General features: G+C 37.6%; 1 protein-coding gene across 3 annotated transcripts in view; it reads left to right on the top strand.

The window, feature by feature from the left end:
- Positions 1 to 18,861, top strand: part of DNAH12 (dynein axonemal heavy chain 12) — a 182,034-nt gene that overhangs the window by 29,268 nt on the left and 133,905 nt on the right. For all 3 annotated transcript variants that reach the window (XR_008913335.1, XM_056804277.1, XM_056804276.1), the window contains exons 12-14: positions 10,436 to 10,614; positions 13,411 to 13,546; positions 17,536 to 17,661. Coding sequence is in view for 2 of the 3 variants with exons in the window: in XM_056804277.1 (XP_056660255.1) it covers positions 10,436 to 10,614; positions 13,411 to 13,546; positions 17,536 to 17,661 (441 nt within the window). In the remaining variant the exon portion in view is untranslated. The remainder of the gene's footprint in view (positions 1 to 10,435; positions 10,615 to 13,410; positions 13,547 to 17,535; positions 17,662 to 18,861) is intronic.

Below are 18,861 nucleotides of genomic sequence, written 5' to 3'. Positions count from 1 at the left end.
GTCTTCACTCTAAGACTGAGTGTCTGTCTTCCAGTCCAACTCCAAGTGACTGAAGATCTATATGCTCTTTGTGTGCCTCTGTTTCCTCTATTTAAAGATCTTTTTCTATTGTGTCACCTCCCCTAAATTTCACATCTACCAATCACAGCAGACTCTCCTCTCCAGGACTGCCCACACAATGTATGAAATGGGTGTCATACCTTTTTTGGTTAGATTATCCCTTTTTGTTAGATCACACCTTTTGTAATTAGTTTGCCCCTTTAGTAGTTAGTTCATAACTTTAGTAGTTAGTTTGCACCTTTTTGTAGTTAAAATGGGTAGATCTACTTTAAATACTGATTTAACACTTTTGGGGATTAAAATCTAAAAATAGACTGGGGATTACAATTCAATCTTCCCAATAAAGGAAGAGCTAAGTACCTTCATTGTTACAATCAAGGGATTACAATTTAATCTTCACAATCAAGGAAGAGCTAAGTATCTTCATTGTTACAATCAAGGAGAGCTAAATCCAGTCTTCACAACTCAGACACAATAATTAATCACAGTCTCATAACATTTATCAATAAATGATAGGTTTCCATAGTCTAAAGCTTTTGGGTATGCATTTTATATGCTAAGCAAATGGACATCTTAGCTTATGCTACTGCAAAAATAAAAAATAGTTAAAAAAATCTTCTCAAAACAATTACATGTGCTTCAAATGTAAAAAATGAGAGAAAAAAATATTGTATGGCACAAATAAAGTGCAACAAAATAGCACAGATCCATCAATAGAGAAGAAAAACAAAAATGTTAAAAATATGTATATTTCATAATCACAGGGGTACTGTATTCAAAAATATATTTTTTCTTCTATCTTCTTTCCTTCCTTCTTTGCTACTATGTTGCAGAGAGATAAAACTGAAAAGGGTTAACATTAACAAAAGCAACAGAGTTTAAGAGGTACCACCTTCTGCTCCACTTGGAGGTGCAGTAGCATCCTGAGTATTTTTCAGATGAGCTCCACTTAAGTTATATTGTTGCGGAGTTAGTTAGTTGGTTTGAGTTATCATTTTCCCAATTTCTATTTCTAGAATTTTTGTTCCTAAAGTTGTGATTTCTATGATCATTATAGTCATTTCTATAGTTGTAATTAAACTGCATATTATTTCTTATTTCCTTGAATAAATTTCTATACTCCATCATTTTGTGGCCCTTCTTCTCACAGAATTGGCAGGTAATGGATCGATAGTTAGATTCTTGGAGAGGGGCAAGTGCCATTGGTTGAGTATCATGCCCTTTTTCCTGTTTATCAATCTTATCTCTTAAATATTTCAATTTTTTCCTAATTGTCTCCATGAAATCATTAGTCTCTTCTTTTTCTTTGTTTCCTTTTGAAAAATAAACAGCACTTTCCCTCAATTTGTCAAGATCCATTTCAGGCCACCGTGGGCAGTGAGTTTAAAATAATCCCTGATCACTTTGCAAGAGTTATTGACAAAGTGTCTTCTAATTTGTATTATGTAATTTTCTTTAGAAAGGTCAAAATCTAGGTATTGACCCTCAAACTCAATGAGCCTATCCATGAATCTGGAGGGTGTCTCGTAATCATTTTGCTTAAGTTTTTCAAATTCTGTCCATTTATCTGTGCTTTCAGAGCACATTCTCATAGCAGTTAGAATGGACTCCCTACAATGATATAGTAATAAATAATCTTCAGAGTTGTTATAGTCCCATTCAGGATCTTGCAATGGCCAGCGTGCTGCATTACACCCCTGGAATTTCTTGACATGAGAAATTATATTATTTTTCTCATGTTCTGTTAAGAAAGCCTGGAGTAGATTTTCAATGTCTTTGTAAGATGGATTATACTGAAAAAATATGCCATTTTTTTTTGTTATCACAAAGGGATCTTGTTCATATGTAGGAACATTTCGTGTGAATTCATTTATGTCTTGGGGAGTAAAAGGTATATGGTGCCATAGGGTTACCACATTCCCATTGCATCCTATTTCGGGTACTTCTCTTAGGGGAAAAAGACCTCTATTTGAATTGGGTAAGGGTGAGTCAGTTTGGATAGAAACAGTTTTGTTAGAAGGATGAGATTTCCTTGGGGCTGGAATTTGGTTTTGGGGTGGGAGAAGGAGAAACTGGGATTTCAGGAGAAGGATCTTGGGAAGTAAGGTCAGCCAAGAGTTGCAGAGCACAAGAGAGGTAGTTCTGCAGCTGAGCTATAGGGGAAGGGTCTTCCATCTCTATTTCAGGGGGAGGATTTTCCCCATTTAGAGGTACAGGAATAGGCTTGTAAAAATCAGACATGTTTTGCATGGGGTCAGTATTTGCCATTTGACCATGTAAGAAGTATTTAAAATTATCCGGTTGGTTTTGTGTGTCTGCCTGCATTTCAGCTTTAAATTTTCACATGGTAGCATTTCTTGTCACAATATTTAGGAATAGAAAAATAAAAATTACCTAAGAACATAAGGAATGGGAGGCATTCTGAAATCTTTAAGGTTCCTAATTGTTCAAAAGCCAGAAAAATGTAATATAACATAGCATTCATTTTTATTTATCTCTTATATATGTATATTTTATTTTTTAAAATTTTTTATAATTCTGGTTTTAGTCAGTAAATTGCACTACTGGCTAGGGGTTAAAGTCAGGGTGTAGTCCATTTTTAAAACCTTTTAATTCAATTAACTCTTCTAGGTGAAAGGGCAGACAGAAAACAAAGCCTTTTGCCTGAGGCTGAGTTTTTTTTTTTAAGTTTGGGAGGGACCACAAGCCAGTCTCTCCTTCCCCTTCAGGCTAAAACAGCCAGAATAATGTTTTTCCCTCTTTGAGCAAAGCCCACTTAAATTTTAAAAACTGAGAGGCTTGAAAAAGGAAAGTAGACTTCTAGGAGCAGGACAAGGCTAAAACTTTAATACAATCACTCTTTCTAATGAAAAAACTTGCTGAGCTGACTCACTACCTTTACTCTGGTGGTCTAGCCGTTTTTGTTGTGAGAGATTTTGTTTTTTGGTTGTGAGATGGAATTCAGGCGGGGTAGAGGAGGGCTCCTTTCCCCTCTAAGTTTTTTTCCTAGGGTTTTCCTCACAGCTAGTTAAGAACAAACCAACCAGTTAGTACTATGGTGAACCCCAACCCCCCAACCCTGCCCAAGTGAAAACCTGAGGGTCAGCTAATTGGGCTGTTTGTTCCCTAAGGCAAGGGGGTTTGGAAACAGCTTCCCCAGCTGAGATCTCAGGGCCCTAATGCTTAATTTCAAAAACAGCTGTGTTCTATTCAATTTAAGGAGAAAAGAAAAAAAAAAGCTTTATACTCACCTAATCTGGCAACTGTTTTTAAATTGCAGGTAGTAAAGAGAGAAAGAGGAAAGCATTTTTCAAGGAAATTGAGGGCAGTCACCACAGCCTTCGTGTATTAGCCAGACTATTAGGGGTAAAACTTATGGTTGGACTGAATATATTTTAGTTGGTCGCCAGGGATTAAAAATTCTAAATTCCAATGAAATACTCAAGTCAGAATGAAATTTTATGGTGGTTTGTTTACAACAGAGTGAATATATTAAGAAAGAAAGAAAGAAAGGAAGGAAGGAAGGAAGGAAGGAAGGAAGGAAGGAAGGAAGGAAGGAAGGAAGGAAGGAAGGAAGGAAGGAAGGAAGAGAGGAAAAAGAGATAGATACCAGGCAGGAGTACAAAGGCCCTAGCTAGGGGAGGGGGAGGGGCAGATTAAATTTAGCATGGCTTCCAGCCATGAGGCCTCCTCCAAGATGAGGGGCCTCCTCAGGGTCTGGTGCCTTCAGGAAGCCAAGGGATAGGGAGTCCCAAGAGATGGGCCTCTCCAGAGGCTTGTGCCTCCAGAAAAGCCAAAGAAAGGGGAGTAATCCTTGCACTTACCATGTGACAGTCTAAGGGAAGCAGTCTGAGGTCTCACACTTGAATTCCTTCACAGTCAAATTCCACTGCCAAGTCCCTCTCACAGGAAGAGATGGGAAATATAAAGGCAGTTCTTTACATCACTTCCTTTGTCTTACATGTACCAATGGTGGCCTAAACTTGGTTTTGGATGGCTCAGGGGGTCAGCCAGTTGTTTCTGATTTGTCACTTGCTAGTGTGACAAGGAAATCACTTTAAAAGACTGAAATCACTTTAAAAGACTGATATATATTAATTTAAGGTTGCCAAGGAATTCAGCTATGTAATTCCTAAATGAAAACTCAAGTCAGCAGTCAATCCTTTTATGGAGTTTTATTACAACAGGAGGAAGAAAGGAATTAGAGATAGAGAAAGAGAAAAGGGAGAGAAGGGAATAGGGCTTAAATACCCCTTCTGTTTAGGCTGGGCCAAAAGGCCCAAGCCCTTAGATAGCTGGGGCAAAGAAAAGAGATCAGTCCCTATTACTCACGTGACCAAAATGGAGAAACAGTCTCAGAGGCCCCCACCTTCAGCTTCCTTCAGAGCAAGCTTCTCAGAGCACACTCCAACCACTCAGACAAAATCCTCAACCACCACCTTCAGTCTTCAGACCCCTCTCTCTTTAAGGAAACCATCCAAGTTCCCTCCCCTCAGTTCTCATATCTACCAATCACTGTCCATCAATTTCCCTGTGCCAATGGAGGCTCTAGCTTAACCCAGGACTGCCCAGAGGTCTCTGGCTTTGCACATGTCTGTTGAAAGTCATATTTTCAAATAATTAAATCTTTGATCCTTTGCTACAGCCCTTCCTAAATCCTGTTAACCTGAGTAGGGTAGAGATTGGAATAATTAAATTTTGATCTATGCTGCAGCCCTTCCTCAATCCTGTTAGGACTGAGTAGGGTAGAGATTGATTCCAAGTATCTCCATTGTATCAATTCTAAAATCAATCATGACTCAAAGAAATTCCTGTTCTATGCTTAAGCATAGGTCAAAGTCCTTTCCATTGTTCAGCAAAAGGTTTCTGTCCTAAAGTAATCTTAAGAAGGGAGGAGGAGGAACCTCCCATGCCAATGGGGTTCACATTCCAATAGACAAGACCCACTATCAATAGGAAATTTTTCAAGTATGAAATTTCCCAATGGTGAAATTTCCAACATTTATAAGTCTAAGGAATTTTAAGGTTTACACTAGGCAGGTGGGTCATAGACCATCCTCCCCCACACTTAATCCTTAAGTGGGGGTGTATGCATTCCTGGTTGCTAAAATTCTAAAGACTAAGCAGGTTGGAGTAAATCTAAAATTCACAGTAATGGATTAAGGCAGATAATCTGAAATTTAATAAAAAATGCCCTTTGTCCAGATAAGAACAATGCCTTTCCCCAATCCAGCACAAGACTTGGAGGGGGTGTATGGAGTGTTCAGGTAAGGCTAGAATCTCTGGCATGATAGCCTGTCAGCTCTTTTCATGTCTACCCATCCACCTTTGGAATATACCTGTTGTCTAGTTCTCCAGGTGGCTCCAAGTAGTTGTAGCATGCCCAGGAGCCACACGCTGGTAAAACCATCTCAACAGGAAGTCTTCTACCTCAAAACATGTGAAGACTTCCTCAGGAGGTGGAATGGGCAGACAAGAACAATTTAATGAAGATAGCGGAAGTGTAGGCACTGTGGATCACTTAGAGCCCGGACAGACATCAGAGATGTCCAGATCATCCATTGTATCCCAGGCCATCACCAATTTTCTTGACTTTTTCTTACCACTGGACTTTGATGACTCTGGAAGAGAGAGGGAAACTGAAGACTTTGTGTAACTCTGCCTTTCTTCAAATCAACTCTTGCATTAGTTAAGCCATGCCATCATATCATCAGTCCTCTTTGAAAAAGGAGGAGCAACAATAAGATTAGGATATTGATTGATCTAAGGGCAATTTCCTTCAGTCTTCAGAAAAAATTAAACCCAATCAATCAATAAGCACCTATTAAGTGCCTACTTTTTTCCAGGCATTTTGGTAGGCTTTGGGGATTCAAATCTGAAAAAATAAAGACAAAATTGGGCATACAACTAAAAAAAAAAACAAATTTAAAAAAAATTTAAAAAAAATTAAACATCAAGTTGGAAATATTGAAAATCAAAGGTGAAACTAATAAAAATGAAAGTAAGAAAACTGTTGAATTAATAAATAAAACTAAAAGCTGGTTTTATGACAAAACAACAGAGATAAACCATTTGTTAATTTGATTAAAGAGAAAGAAGAAAACCATATTACCAGTATCAGAAATTAAAAAAAGGTAAAGGCATCACCAATGAAAAGGCAATTAAAGTGATTATCAGAAACTCTTTTACCCTATTAAATATCAATAAATATGACAAACTAAGTGAGATGGGTGAATATTTACAAAAATATAAATTGCCTAGATTACCAAAATGGGAAATAGAATACTTACATAATCCTTAAGGAAAAAAATCTCTAGGGTCAGATAGATTCATAAGTGAATTCTACCAAACATTTAAAAAACAATGAATCCTAATGATATATAAAGTATTTGGGGGAAAAAGCTGAAAAAATTATCCTACCAAACTTTTTTTTACAACAGAAATAGATGGTAATGATACATAAACCAGGAAGAGCAAAACTAGAGAAAGAAGACTCCAGACCAATTTTTCTATTGAATATTGATGCAAAATTTTAAATAAAACACCAGCAAGGAGATTATAGCACTATATCACAAAGATCATACATTATGACCAGAGATTTATAACAGAAATACAGAACTGGTTCAATATTAGGAAAACCATTAGCATTTTTGACTGCATCGATAATAAAACCCAAACAAATCATATGATTATCTCCACAGAGGCAGCAAATTCTTTTGATGAAATACAACATGCATTCCTATTAAAAAAACACACACACACACACACTACAGAGCATAGGAATTAGTGGAGCTTTCCTTAAAATGATAGTGTCTATATAAAACTATCTGCAAGCATTACCTGTAACGGAAGTAAACAAGATGCCTTCCCAAGAAGATCAGTGGTGAGGCAAGGATGTCTATTATCACCACTATTATTCAGTATTATACTAGAAATGGTAGCTATAGCAATAAGAGAAGAAAAAGGACTTGAAAGAATTAAAATAAGCAATGAAAAAACAAAACTATATCTTTGCAGATGATATGATGATATATTTAGAGAACCCCAAATTCAATTTAAAAACTAGTTGAAATAATTAACAACTTTAGCAAAGTTTCAGGATACAAAAGAAACCCACACAAATCATCAGCATTTCTTTATATAACGAGAAAAATCCAGCAACAAGAGATAGAAAAAGAAAGTCCATTTAAATTAACCATAGATCATATAAAATATTTGGGTGTCTACCCACCAAGACAAGACAAGTTATTATATGAACACAATTACAAAACACTTTTCACACAACTAAAGACATATCTAAACAATTAGAAAATTATTAATTGCTCATGGTTTGGCTAAACCAAAATAATAAAAATGATAATCCTATGTCAAATAATCTGTGTCATACCGATTGAATGGTCCCAAAGTTATTTATAGAGCTAGAAGAAATAATAGTAAAATTCCCAAAAGATCAAGAATATCAAGGGAATCAATGAAAAACATGTAAAAGGAGACGGCCTAGTAGTATCAGATCTTAAAACATATTACCAAGCTGTAATCATCAAAGCAATCTGGTACTGGCTAAAGAGAGAGAATGGTAGATTAGTAGAATAGATAACTATACAAAACACAGCAACAAATGACCATAGTTATTTAGTGTTCGATACCAAAAGATCCAAGCTTTTGGGATAAGAAAAAACTATTTGACAAAATCTACAGGGGAAAGTGGAAAAAGGTATGGCAGTAACTGGGTATTAAGACAAACATCTCATACTGTGTACCAAGATAAAGTCAAAATGCATATATGATTTAGACACAAAGGGTCTACCATTAGCAAATTAGAGGAGCATAAAATAGTCCATATGACAAATCTCTGGATAAGGGAAGAATTTGTGATCAAACAAGAGATGGAACACATTATAGAATATAAGATAGATAATTGATTATATTAAACTGAAAAGGTTTTGCACAAATAAAAACAATGCAACCAAGATTAGAGAAAAGGAAGGTAGGAAATTTTTTTTACAGCAAGTATCTCTGAGAAAGGCCTTATTTCTTTAATATGTAGAGAACTGAGTCACATTTATAAGAATAGAGACCATTCCCCATATTGATAAATGTTCAAAGGACAGGCATTTTGCAGATGAAGAAATCAATAGTTACATAAAACTGCTCTGAAGTCACTCTTGATTAGAGAAATGCAAAATAGAATAACTGAGCTAGTACCTCACACTTCTCAGATTGTACTATAATATATGTGCTATAAGAAATGATGAAAAGATTGATTTCAGAAAAACCTGGAAATACAGGAACTGATGCAAAGTAAAATGAGCAAAACAAAGAGATCATTATACACAGTAACAGCAATATTATATGAGAATCATCTACAAATGACTCATCTATTCTGAGCAACACATTGATCCAAGACAGTCTTCAAGGGCTCATGAGGAAAAATGCCATCCACTTCCAGAAAAAGAACTGAAGGAAGAAATGTAAACTGAGACATGCTATATTTCACTTTATTTTTTGTTTCAAGTTCTGTCTCACAAAATGACTAATATGGGAAAGCGTTTTGCACTATTACAAATATAAAATCTATACTACATTGTTTGTTGTCTCACAGAAGGGGGAGAGAGAGAGTAGAAATTGTCTCAAACTTAAAACTTTTTCATGCAATTGATGAACAAAATAAAATATTATTTAAAAAAAAAAAACAGTCCTTGCTCTCAAGTTAGCACACATAAAGAGCCTAAAAAGAGGAGGGGTGGGAAAGAGGTCTGGGATATATTGGAGGTTGAGGTTAGGGATAGTAAGAAAGTTCAAGAAGTCCCAAAGTAGTACAGCCAGGTGATTGATGTTCTGAGCTGAGTTCCTACCTTAAATGGAGGTTTTGGGAGTTAATGGTTCCACCGTCTAATCACAGAGACTTTGGGTTGTGATGAGGTGAAGTCCTAAGTCTGATGAGATCTGTGGTTTCTCCACTAATGAGCTTTCTGAGACAAGAAGAAAATGTGAGAGAAATCTCAAAATAGTCAGTGAAGTGAGAAATGAGGAGACCCCAGAGAAGTACAAGTACCCTTTCCACATCATAACTTTTGTTTACATATATGGCTGGTTGGAATAAGAAAATAAATAGGAATTTTTAGGGAGTTTAATGGAAACCTACAGACAACATAGAAAATATTTAGAAATTCAGAAATGCATAAATAAATGTATAGTATTGTATAGTATCAATATTTTGTCTTTTAATACTATAAATATACACAATTTATTTTTTAAAGTTAAAATAAGTAAGAAATCAAAGCTTGTTAAAAGAATTTGAAAGGCAGCAGATGACACACAAAGACTAGAAATATAGCAATATCTTAACATTGATCTACATACAGTCTATGACCAAATACTTGACCCAAATTTTGCAATAATGTACTATAAACACTCCATAAAAGAACAAGAAGAAATTCTGGCTCTCTAGTATGAAGGGAAGACCAAAAAATTCTATATGGATTTCTGGATCTTGAGGGTGCTACACTCTTAACCTCCTAGATGTGGAAGGAATACTTGTAACAAAAAATGACAAAATACTTGTCATTTCTGTCATTTGTGGGGGAGGAAACATGGTACAATGGAAAGCATACTGGATTTGGTGTTAGAGGATTTGTGTTCAAATGCTGCCATTCCACTTAATAGTTAGGTAACCTTGAGTAAGCCATATAGGCCTCCTGGGTCTCAGTTTCCTTAACTGTAAAACGAAGGTGTTAGACTTGGTTTTTGGTCATTAGAACTTTGTGGCATTTGATTGTTAAATTTGACTTAATTGTTTAATTCTTATTCTTTCAGTTTACATTGTTGTCCTCACTTTTTTATGTAGCCATATTTCCCCCTTTTTTATGTACTTTATTTTCATCAGTCCACATATCTCCCTGTTTTTCTTTGTTACATTCATTGTTTCATTATAACAGTTATATTCCCTTCACATACTACAACTCATTTAGCCATTTTCTAGTTGTTGGCATCTACATTGCTACTAGTTCTTTACTATAACAAAAAGGACTGCTTTAAACGTTTTGGTTTCTATAGTGCTTTTGTCTTTATTATTCAAGTCTTCAGGGGTATGTATGTATTAGTGGCATTTCAGGCCAAAGGATATATTCATTTTTAATCATATTTTATTTTATTCCAAATTACTTTACATAATTATTGGTCCAATTCACAGCTCCATCAGTAATGCATTAGTGTGCCCATTGAAGGAAAATTTTCTGATAGCTTTAGAAAAATTACTTATAATTATCAATCATTTGGACAAGAAATTCACTTATGTACTATATTAAAAATCAGTGGTAAATTATGAATTGCTCATTCATTTGCCATTCTTCCTTTCTCTTGTCTAATTTTTAAGCTGATAGAAGACTTTCTAAATCTTTCTAAAGAAATCATGTTGCTACCACAGTTGGCTCACTTTCCAATGATACGTTTGGACTGTGATGATTTGAAGGAGGGATTGGTGAATAAAGTAAAGAGCTTTGCAAATTTGCTGTTGAATGACATAGCTACAAAGCACAGAAATGAAAATTTGAGGTGAGTAGAATGATTTTCCAAACCCCCCTATATCAAATTCTAGGAACAGAGCCAACCTTTGATAATCCCAGCTAGTGTCAACATTAAGTATTAATTATGATGGGCAATGCACGGAGACATACAAAGGAAGAAGAATCCAAAGGATATACATTTCTGGTTAATTTTTGATCATGGAGGCCCTCCCTGTTGGATCACTTTATATTTCTAACATCTGAATATGAGAGTTGAAAGCCACTTCTTGTTGAGATGGTATGTACTGGTTAAAGCTGGGACTAATTTATTAGTAGTAGCTTGAACTGGGAGGACTGCAGAAACCTTCTGAGACCCAGCTTTCTCTAGGGCTAGCTTTGTCATTTCACTTATCTCTTCAGCAGATCCTTTGTCAGGTTCTTTGCAAATCAGGGTCTTCTGCATTCATAATTTCTTTAGGAACCAGGCTAGTGCACTTGCTGTGAATTCAATGACCTTTGACTCTGTCAAGGGCAGAGGAGGTCCTTGCCTTGGAGAGACTAGCAATGGGGTTGGGCAAAGAGGCAATAGTAGCATGGGATGAAATGAATACCAATGGTGTTTCTGAAGAACTAGTTTCAGGATCATGAAAACCTGGGTTCATGTTCTTTCTCTGACACACTGATTCACTTCTCCATTCTCCAGGCAACTTTTTGTGACTCTTAAGTTTGCAGAGAGGGTACTGACCCATAGTAGTAATGAAATCTCAGGTCTGCACTCCCCTCACCAAAACAAAATAAAATCTACAAGTTGGTCCTTGTGTGTTAGAATGAATGTCTGTCCTAACAGGGTGAGGAGAGTCTAGGATATTTTGGAAATTCCTTGTCCTTTAAGCAAATTGACAAGTTCTTCCTGAGAAGAGTTGACCCAAGATAGGCCAAAAAGCACCTAGTTAGTACATTACATATTAATCCTACACCACCTCCTTTCTTGGAAAACTCTTGTGTTTCTTGTAGAGAATTTTGAAGGGAAGAGAGGAATGTGGATTGAGGTAGAAAAATACCCCAAAGGAACTTAGCCCCTTTCATCATTCCTCCTAATACTAGCTAAAGGCCATTACCCCATCTTTTCAGATGGTATAGATTATATATTTTATTCTATCTTTTAAAAATATTTTTCCATGGTTACGTGATTCATTTTTCTCTCCCTCCCCTCTACCCTACCTCCTCCTAGAGCTGACAAGCAATTCCACTGGGTTATACATGTATTATCAGATGGTATAGATTAAAGGGAGTCTTTGGAGACCTCTCTAATTATCTAGCTGTGACATGTCCCTTATCCCAGGGATTCAGATCTCACAATGACAATCAGCAAAGGTCCAGGGAAGATTCTTTGCTCTTTTCTACTATCCACATTAACAGCACCTCCCTTTAGTTTGTACAATCCATATATACCTATTATAACATAAATGAAATGCAGCCTGAGTTCATCATAGAAATAAATAATTCAGAATTGTTTTTATTCTTTAAACATAGGGAGATGTGTGTGTGTGTGTGCATGCGTGCATGCACACATTGCTATTTATTCTAATATATAGAAGTATGCAGGTATATGGGGTGTTTAGGGAAGACTAGGACTTCTGGTGAGAAGGCTTGCTGAATACTTTCCAGCACTGCTCATCTACCTTTGGTGTCTATCTATCATCCAACTCTCACCCTTGGCTCCAAGAAGCTATAGCATGTACAGTGGCCACATACTGGTAAACTGTCTTGGCACACTGGCTAAACCAGGTTAAGGCTAACTGATAGACCTCAAAGCCATTAGTAAGGTATTGGGATGTCTACCCCTGGCATTTGAAGACTCTCCCTCACCCTGTAGGGGCAAGTGATAATAATTTGTTCCAACAGCATGAAGGTAGCAGAAATAGGTGCTATGCAGCCCTTGGAGCTTGGTTGGACATAGAAAACGCCAAGGTCATCCACTGTATCCCAGGCCATGGCCAGTTCTCTCGACTTTTGTCTTGCCACTGGTCTTTGGAAGACAGTGGGAGGCTGATGAATTTATGCAACTTTCACCCTTTCCATATTTTGTAAATAAATTGTTAAATAAATCTCTTGGAATTAATTAAATTCCTGGTGATGCTATTCTTAAATAATCCAATCCAACCTTTTATAAAAATCCATTTTCTCCCTATAACCTCTGCCTCACTTCAATTCATGTACAAATCAAAAGACATCAGTGGTGTCATTTTGGTCTTCTTGAGTATGAAGGACCACAATCAACCAACACATATATGTCATATCTCTATCTCTATCTCTATCTCTATCTCTATCTCTATCTCTATCTCTATCTCTATCTCTATCTCTATCTCTATATCTATATCTATATCCACCTTAGATTTTTGAGGTACTCAGAGTGTCCCTTTCTGAGTACTTTTGGTTTCAGCGCAATTATTAATATCTATGGCTCATTTCCTTTCCAGGTGATGATGAGGGTGTGATAGAGGGTAGAATTTTGCCTAGTCCAGACCAACCATATTGCCAAAGGCATGCCATTGGCCACCAGGGGCACTGTGCAAGAAAACCCAAATAGATCAGTGTAAACCCATGATTGTTCTAGAAAAACAACTCATATTTTGTGGATGAATGACCCAGAAGAATCATGACTTGGCCTTTCCTTATTTCAAAGAAATACTGGGTTACAGACCAGTGCTCTTTGCAGAAGTAGTAACTTACATTAGAAATCAACTGATTATCTTCTAAACTGTCACAGATCTCGTAATTCATAGTTATTGGATTTAGTACAAAATAGTGTCAGAAAAATATTGAAACTCAGTTTCCTTTACAGCATTTGCTGTGAATTTGAAAACATTAAAGATCATGCATTGAAAGTTCCTGACACCACTGAAGAAATGATGGATCTGATAAATTATGTGGAAACAGCCAGGACTAAAGGTGTCCAGAAATTGGCGTTAAGAATCCAGGTAAAACATTTTTCATTGCTGTAGTTTTTCAGGTGTGTTATTTATACAGTGAGAATTTGTTTTTTTTTCTGTTGGGATTTTTTTTTTTGCCTTTGATACAAAAGCCCTAGGGCTTCAGTTTTTCTATACATTGAAGCTTAGCTTAAGGTCCCTCTCCTACATGATGCTTTTCCTGATTCCCTCATCCACTCACCCATAAGCTGGTAGTACCTTCTCATGTCTCTATATGATTTTCCATTTACTTCATATAGATTTCATATTTGCTTGTATTTCTCTTTGTTTCTCCCTATAGAATATAAGCTTCTTGAGGGCAGGGAATGTGCGGGGGGGGGGGGGCTGCCCTCCACAGGAAACAAGGGTCTTTGGAGGTGTGACAGCATTGGTGTAAATGATGGGTAGACTGTTAAAATTTTCACCTGGAGTCAGGTGTCATAAGAAACTGCTTTGCTTGGCTCAGGCTTGGTTTTATTTTTATACCTTCATGGTTACATATCTACTTGACACAGTTTCATTTTTCAACTTATATTTTTCCTTAGAGATAATTGAATAAGTCATAAATGAACTTTTTTTTTTTACAACCCTTACCTTCTGTCTTGGAGTCAATACTGTGTATTGGCTCCAAGGCAGAAGAGTGGTAAGGGCTAGGCAGTGGGGGTCAAGTGACTTGCCCAGGGTCACACAGCTGGTATACATGAACTTTTAACAAATCATTTGATTAAAATTCTATAATTACCCTACATACCTTGTTTCTATAGATTCTAACAACAAAAGCAAAGCTTTACAAAAGATGGATGTTTTCTCATCATAGGCAGGATAGCCAGAGGTCAGTTCTCATTAACCCATGAGGTGCTCAGACATGTGGTCAAGCTAAAAATACTCATTTGCTATGTTAATCAAATACACAATCAATCAAATTTTCTAAGGAGATAATCAACAAAACACTGTCGCCAAGTGCAGGGTCAGAGGGTAGAAAAAACATAACCGAGTTTTAAGTATTTTTCCAATATCAGGCTTTCATTTTTCTAATGTTTCACTAAGGTATCCATGGCATGTTGCCTAACCAATAGTTCAAAACAAACCAGTGAAGTAGAACGTACCAGTCTCTCCTTGAAAGGTAATTAATATACCAGCTTAGGGAAGCTTGTCCCTGGCCTGTACATGGGGGTGGGGAATCCAAGCACAGTTTTGTTAGAAGTTTTATACCTAAAAGAGGAGTCTCTTCTATGATTTTTTAAAATCTAAATGAGTGTATAGGAATCCTTAAGTTTAATTTTGTAAGTAATAACTCTTGGTAATATTCTAGGGGGATGGAATGGGACATTTATTTCAATCCTGCAGGCATTTTGCTCTCCTCTATTTTTCCTGGGGCTGAGTAAGGATAATAATCATAACAATTCCAATAATAGAAAAGTCACTCAGGGGGCTCTGAGTGGGTGTTTCCATCCTTTGTAGGGGCCACTGTGTAGCCTCTGGTTTCCACATGTGACCATGTCAGACAGTGTGGTCTTGATGGCTCTTGGCAGGACTGCTTTGTTTTTTGTTTTTGTATCTGTAGCATTGAATTTTGGACCTGGGACATAGTACGTGCTTTTTAAATACTTGCTGATTGAGAGGTAGATTTAAACATTTAAAGATCACTCAGTAAAATTTTGATTATTTGTGATATTAGAGGTATAACACCACTAAGAAAGCCCAAAACATTTTTCTTTTCCTTGTGTCACCCTGGAAAAACACAGAGCCACCAAAGCAGTTACAAAGAAAAATTGTCTTTAATCAGGACAAGGGAGACAATGGTCTTATGGCCACCACACAAAGTCATACACGTACACACAAAACATCACACAGAGCCATGCTCTTAAGACTGGGAACAAGGGAAAAAACACCATGACTGGGAATTCTCATCAAACTAAAGAACTTGGGCTTCTATTTATAAAGAGAAACAACTGACTGGTTACTTGGAGGCTAGGGAAAGACCCTAGAATATCTGGGAGCAGCCTAGATACAATAATACAAACTTAGAAGACATAAGGATACTTAAGACTTGACTACATCCAGGGTGCTCAATGGATGCTAGATGGTCTCTTGTTCAGTTCCGGCAAGGGTCAGTCTGAGACTTCTTTTTGAAGGCAAGTTCTCATGGGACATGGATAAATTGGGGTTTCATAAAACAAGGTTGTCCCTTGGGATGAGTTTAGTTGTTCTTTACAACACCCACCAAAATAGTGAGTATTGACAAACTCGAAAGGAAACCTTCTAGCGAACTCTCCAGCCTATCAAATGAGTCAGTGTATAAGACCTTCCTCCAATTCAGTTCAATCAGTTGATCCACTAGCATTTTAGGAAGGAAATGGCTACTAGACAGATAATAAAGCATTTATTCAGTTCTCAGCTGTGTTCTAGATATAGTGCTAAGAGCTAAAGAATAAAATACAAGCCAAATAAGTCAATTCCTGCCCTCAAGGAGCTTACTTTTAATGGGAAAAGCTAATACCTAGAGGCATTAGAGAACAAGGAGAGAGCAGGGAGGGATAGAGGAGGAAGAGAGACATGGAAGGCTGTGGAAGCCGGGACCAATGCAAGACCAGAGAAAACCTCACTGTTTGGAGTTGGGGATCCAGGGTCAAGAGTCAGAGTTTCTGCAGGTGACTGAAAAAGTAGTGCCAGGGCAAGGAGGCATTAGCAGGCTAAGGCAAAAGCTCACCTAACATCTAATAATAATAATAGCATTTATATAGCACTTACGGCATACCAGACCTTTTGTAATTGTCTCATTTGATCCTTTCAGCAACCCTGAGAGGTAGGTGCTGTAATGGTTCCAATTTTACAGCTGAGGAAACAGAAGCAGCAGAGTGACTTGCCCAGGGGCCCACAGTTTGTAAGGGTCTGAGACTGGATTTGAACTCAGATCTTGTCTTGTAGCTCAGTGCTCTCCATGTATCACCTAGGGGTCAGGAGAGACCTCCAGCCATCTGGGACCTTCTGTGGCTCATAGAATTCAGGCACTGGCCTTGAGTTTGAGAACATGGAACTCACCAAATCTGTTTTAGACCAATTGTCTCCTTGCCTCATCTGCCCATCACTTTGCCAAGTGATAAAAGGGGAACAGAGGGAAATGGTATTGATATTAGCAGAGAGGCTACCATTTGATATGGGGCAGGGAAGGCTGGTGATGACCCCAATGGAGAAGCAAGGAATCTTCTGGGAATATAGCCCAAGATGCTACATTTAGAGCTGGATGGGGGGGAGGGTCAGAGATGGTCTAGTCCAACCCCCTCATTTTCCAGATGATGAAGCTGGAGCCTGGAGAAAGGATGGGATCTGACTAAGGTCATACAATTAGTAAGCAGCTGAGCTGAGATTCAAACTTGGGTCTGTGGATGCCACATTCAGTGCTCTTTCCAAGAGCAAGAGCCTTCCTCCCCTGCAAAGTCCTTTCTCAGTCACCTGCCCAGAGAGGCCTCAGTCTGGTAGAATCCCAAGGTGACAGAATTGGGAGGAAATCTTCAAGTTCTAACCAGGCCAACTTCTCATCAGACACATGAGGAATCTCTCCATTGCTTTATTAGATGCTTAGGAGTGGAAAAAGTAGGAAAAAGAATGAGGCTGTTGGACTTAGTGATCACAGAGGGTCCTGCTGGGGCAAAGAGTCTATGGTCCATGGGTCAGCGGGAAGAGAGAGGCCAGCTGGGAATGGAATTTAGAACTGCTTTCTTCATAGTTTAGCCACATACCACATTACCTAAGGCCTAAATTGGAAATAATTCTAGTTAATTTATGCCTACTTATTATGAGTGTTCCATCCCCCTTGTCCTTCCCTACCCTACTGGGGGAGAAATGGGAGAGATAAAATAGGTTATTATTAATTGAGCATTTAATTTAATGTCAGTGTTGGGAACCTGAATTCTTTTTCCATGAAAAAATAACATCTTAGATTTATTATATAATGTATTATATCAGGATAAAAATAGAAACTCTCTTTTGTTTTGTAGGAAAGCCAGCGCCGAATGAATTACTTTTTGGATGTTTTCATATTTCCCCCTGATGATTTAGAGTTAAATGCCTGTGTTCTCCTATGGCCCCAGAACATTAATCCTGTCTTTAATGACAATGATGACGTAAGTATATTTCCAGTGTATTGGCTCTCACAATGCTCCTGGTGCTCATGGGACTTGGCTAGCTCATCAGCCTTTAAAATAATTTTATAATTAAATAATCTGTGATTTTGAAGGAGAGTTAAAATATGTGAAAAAATTTTTATACTTTTCAAAGGAAACGTGAATATCAGGTAAAGGCAAAAATGGGCCAGGAGAAGTGGGACATGACCAAGAAGATGACACAGAGGTTAAAAAGCAGAAACTGGAAGTCAGGATAGAAAGAGCAGGAGACTGAATCTGTTAGGCAAAGTCTTGGTCAGAGTATTGGGGCTCAGAGCAAACCAGAGGAGTCAAACAAAGTGCTGAGGTTATGCATGGAAGCCAAGATCACAGAGCAGTGGAGAGAATCCTAGATCTGGAGTCAGAGAGACACAGTGACTTAGAATCTTAGAGACTTTCCAAGAGCACTCAAAAGAAAAGTAACATGCCCAAGATTGTGCAATTAGCTGTGTCCAGAGGGAAGACCCGCCAGGTTTCCTAACTTAGAGGTTCTCAGTGTTGAGTAGGGTCGTCCTCATGCCAAGGGGCATTTGTAGATAATTTGTAGATCTGTAGACCTGTCTTCTCTGAGATTTGCTTACAGACAATGAGGGGGTTTGAATATAGATCCCAAAACTCTATTTCCTTTCAATATTTTTAGACAACTTCCTGTAGACCAAAAACTGGGCTCCTGGGTCCAGGAGGAATTTTCCTGCCAACCAGTGCTGTGATCCCTTGAATATATATTTGGTTTTCTCCCTTTGCTTCTGTGGTTATGAATATAGAATTGTACACAGTTCTGCTAGAGTGGGATGCTGGAATTATGTTGAAATGCACCAGGATAGGAAAAAGAGTGGAGTTTTTTCTCTGCTGGACTGTGATCTCAATGGTGAATCTCATTGGATAAATGTGTATGAACCACATCCACAGAATAAGGAGAGAGTACTGCTGTCTCCAGAAAAGGCAGAGATGGGGTAGAGGTAACCAGCTTTTTGAGAACTATAGACAGCTTGGCTTCTCCTGGGAATGCCCTTTGATGCAGGGGGGCAGGTTTTTCTGAGCACCTCTTGCTCGCCATTTCTTATGGCACAATAATATTCCCTCACAATCAAATACTATAACTTACCTAACCATTCCCTAATTGATGAATATTTCACTTTCCAATTCTTTGCCTCCACAAAA

Source organism: Monodelphis domestica, chromosome 7 (assembly GCF_027887165.1).
Source record: "Monodelphis domestica isolate mMonDom1 chromosome 7, mMonDom1.pri, whole genome shotgun sequence".
Lineage (NCBI taxonomy): Eukaryota > Metazoa > Chordata > Mammalia > Didelphimorphia > Didelphidae > Monodelphis > Monodelphis domestica.
Note: the sequence above shows the minus strand (reverse complement) of the source record. Positions and strands in the feature narration are given on the sequence as shown.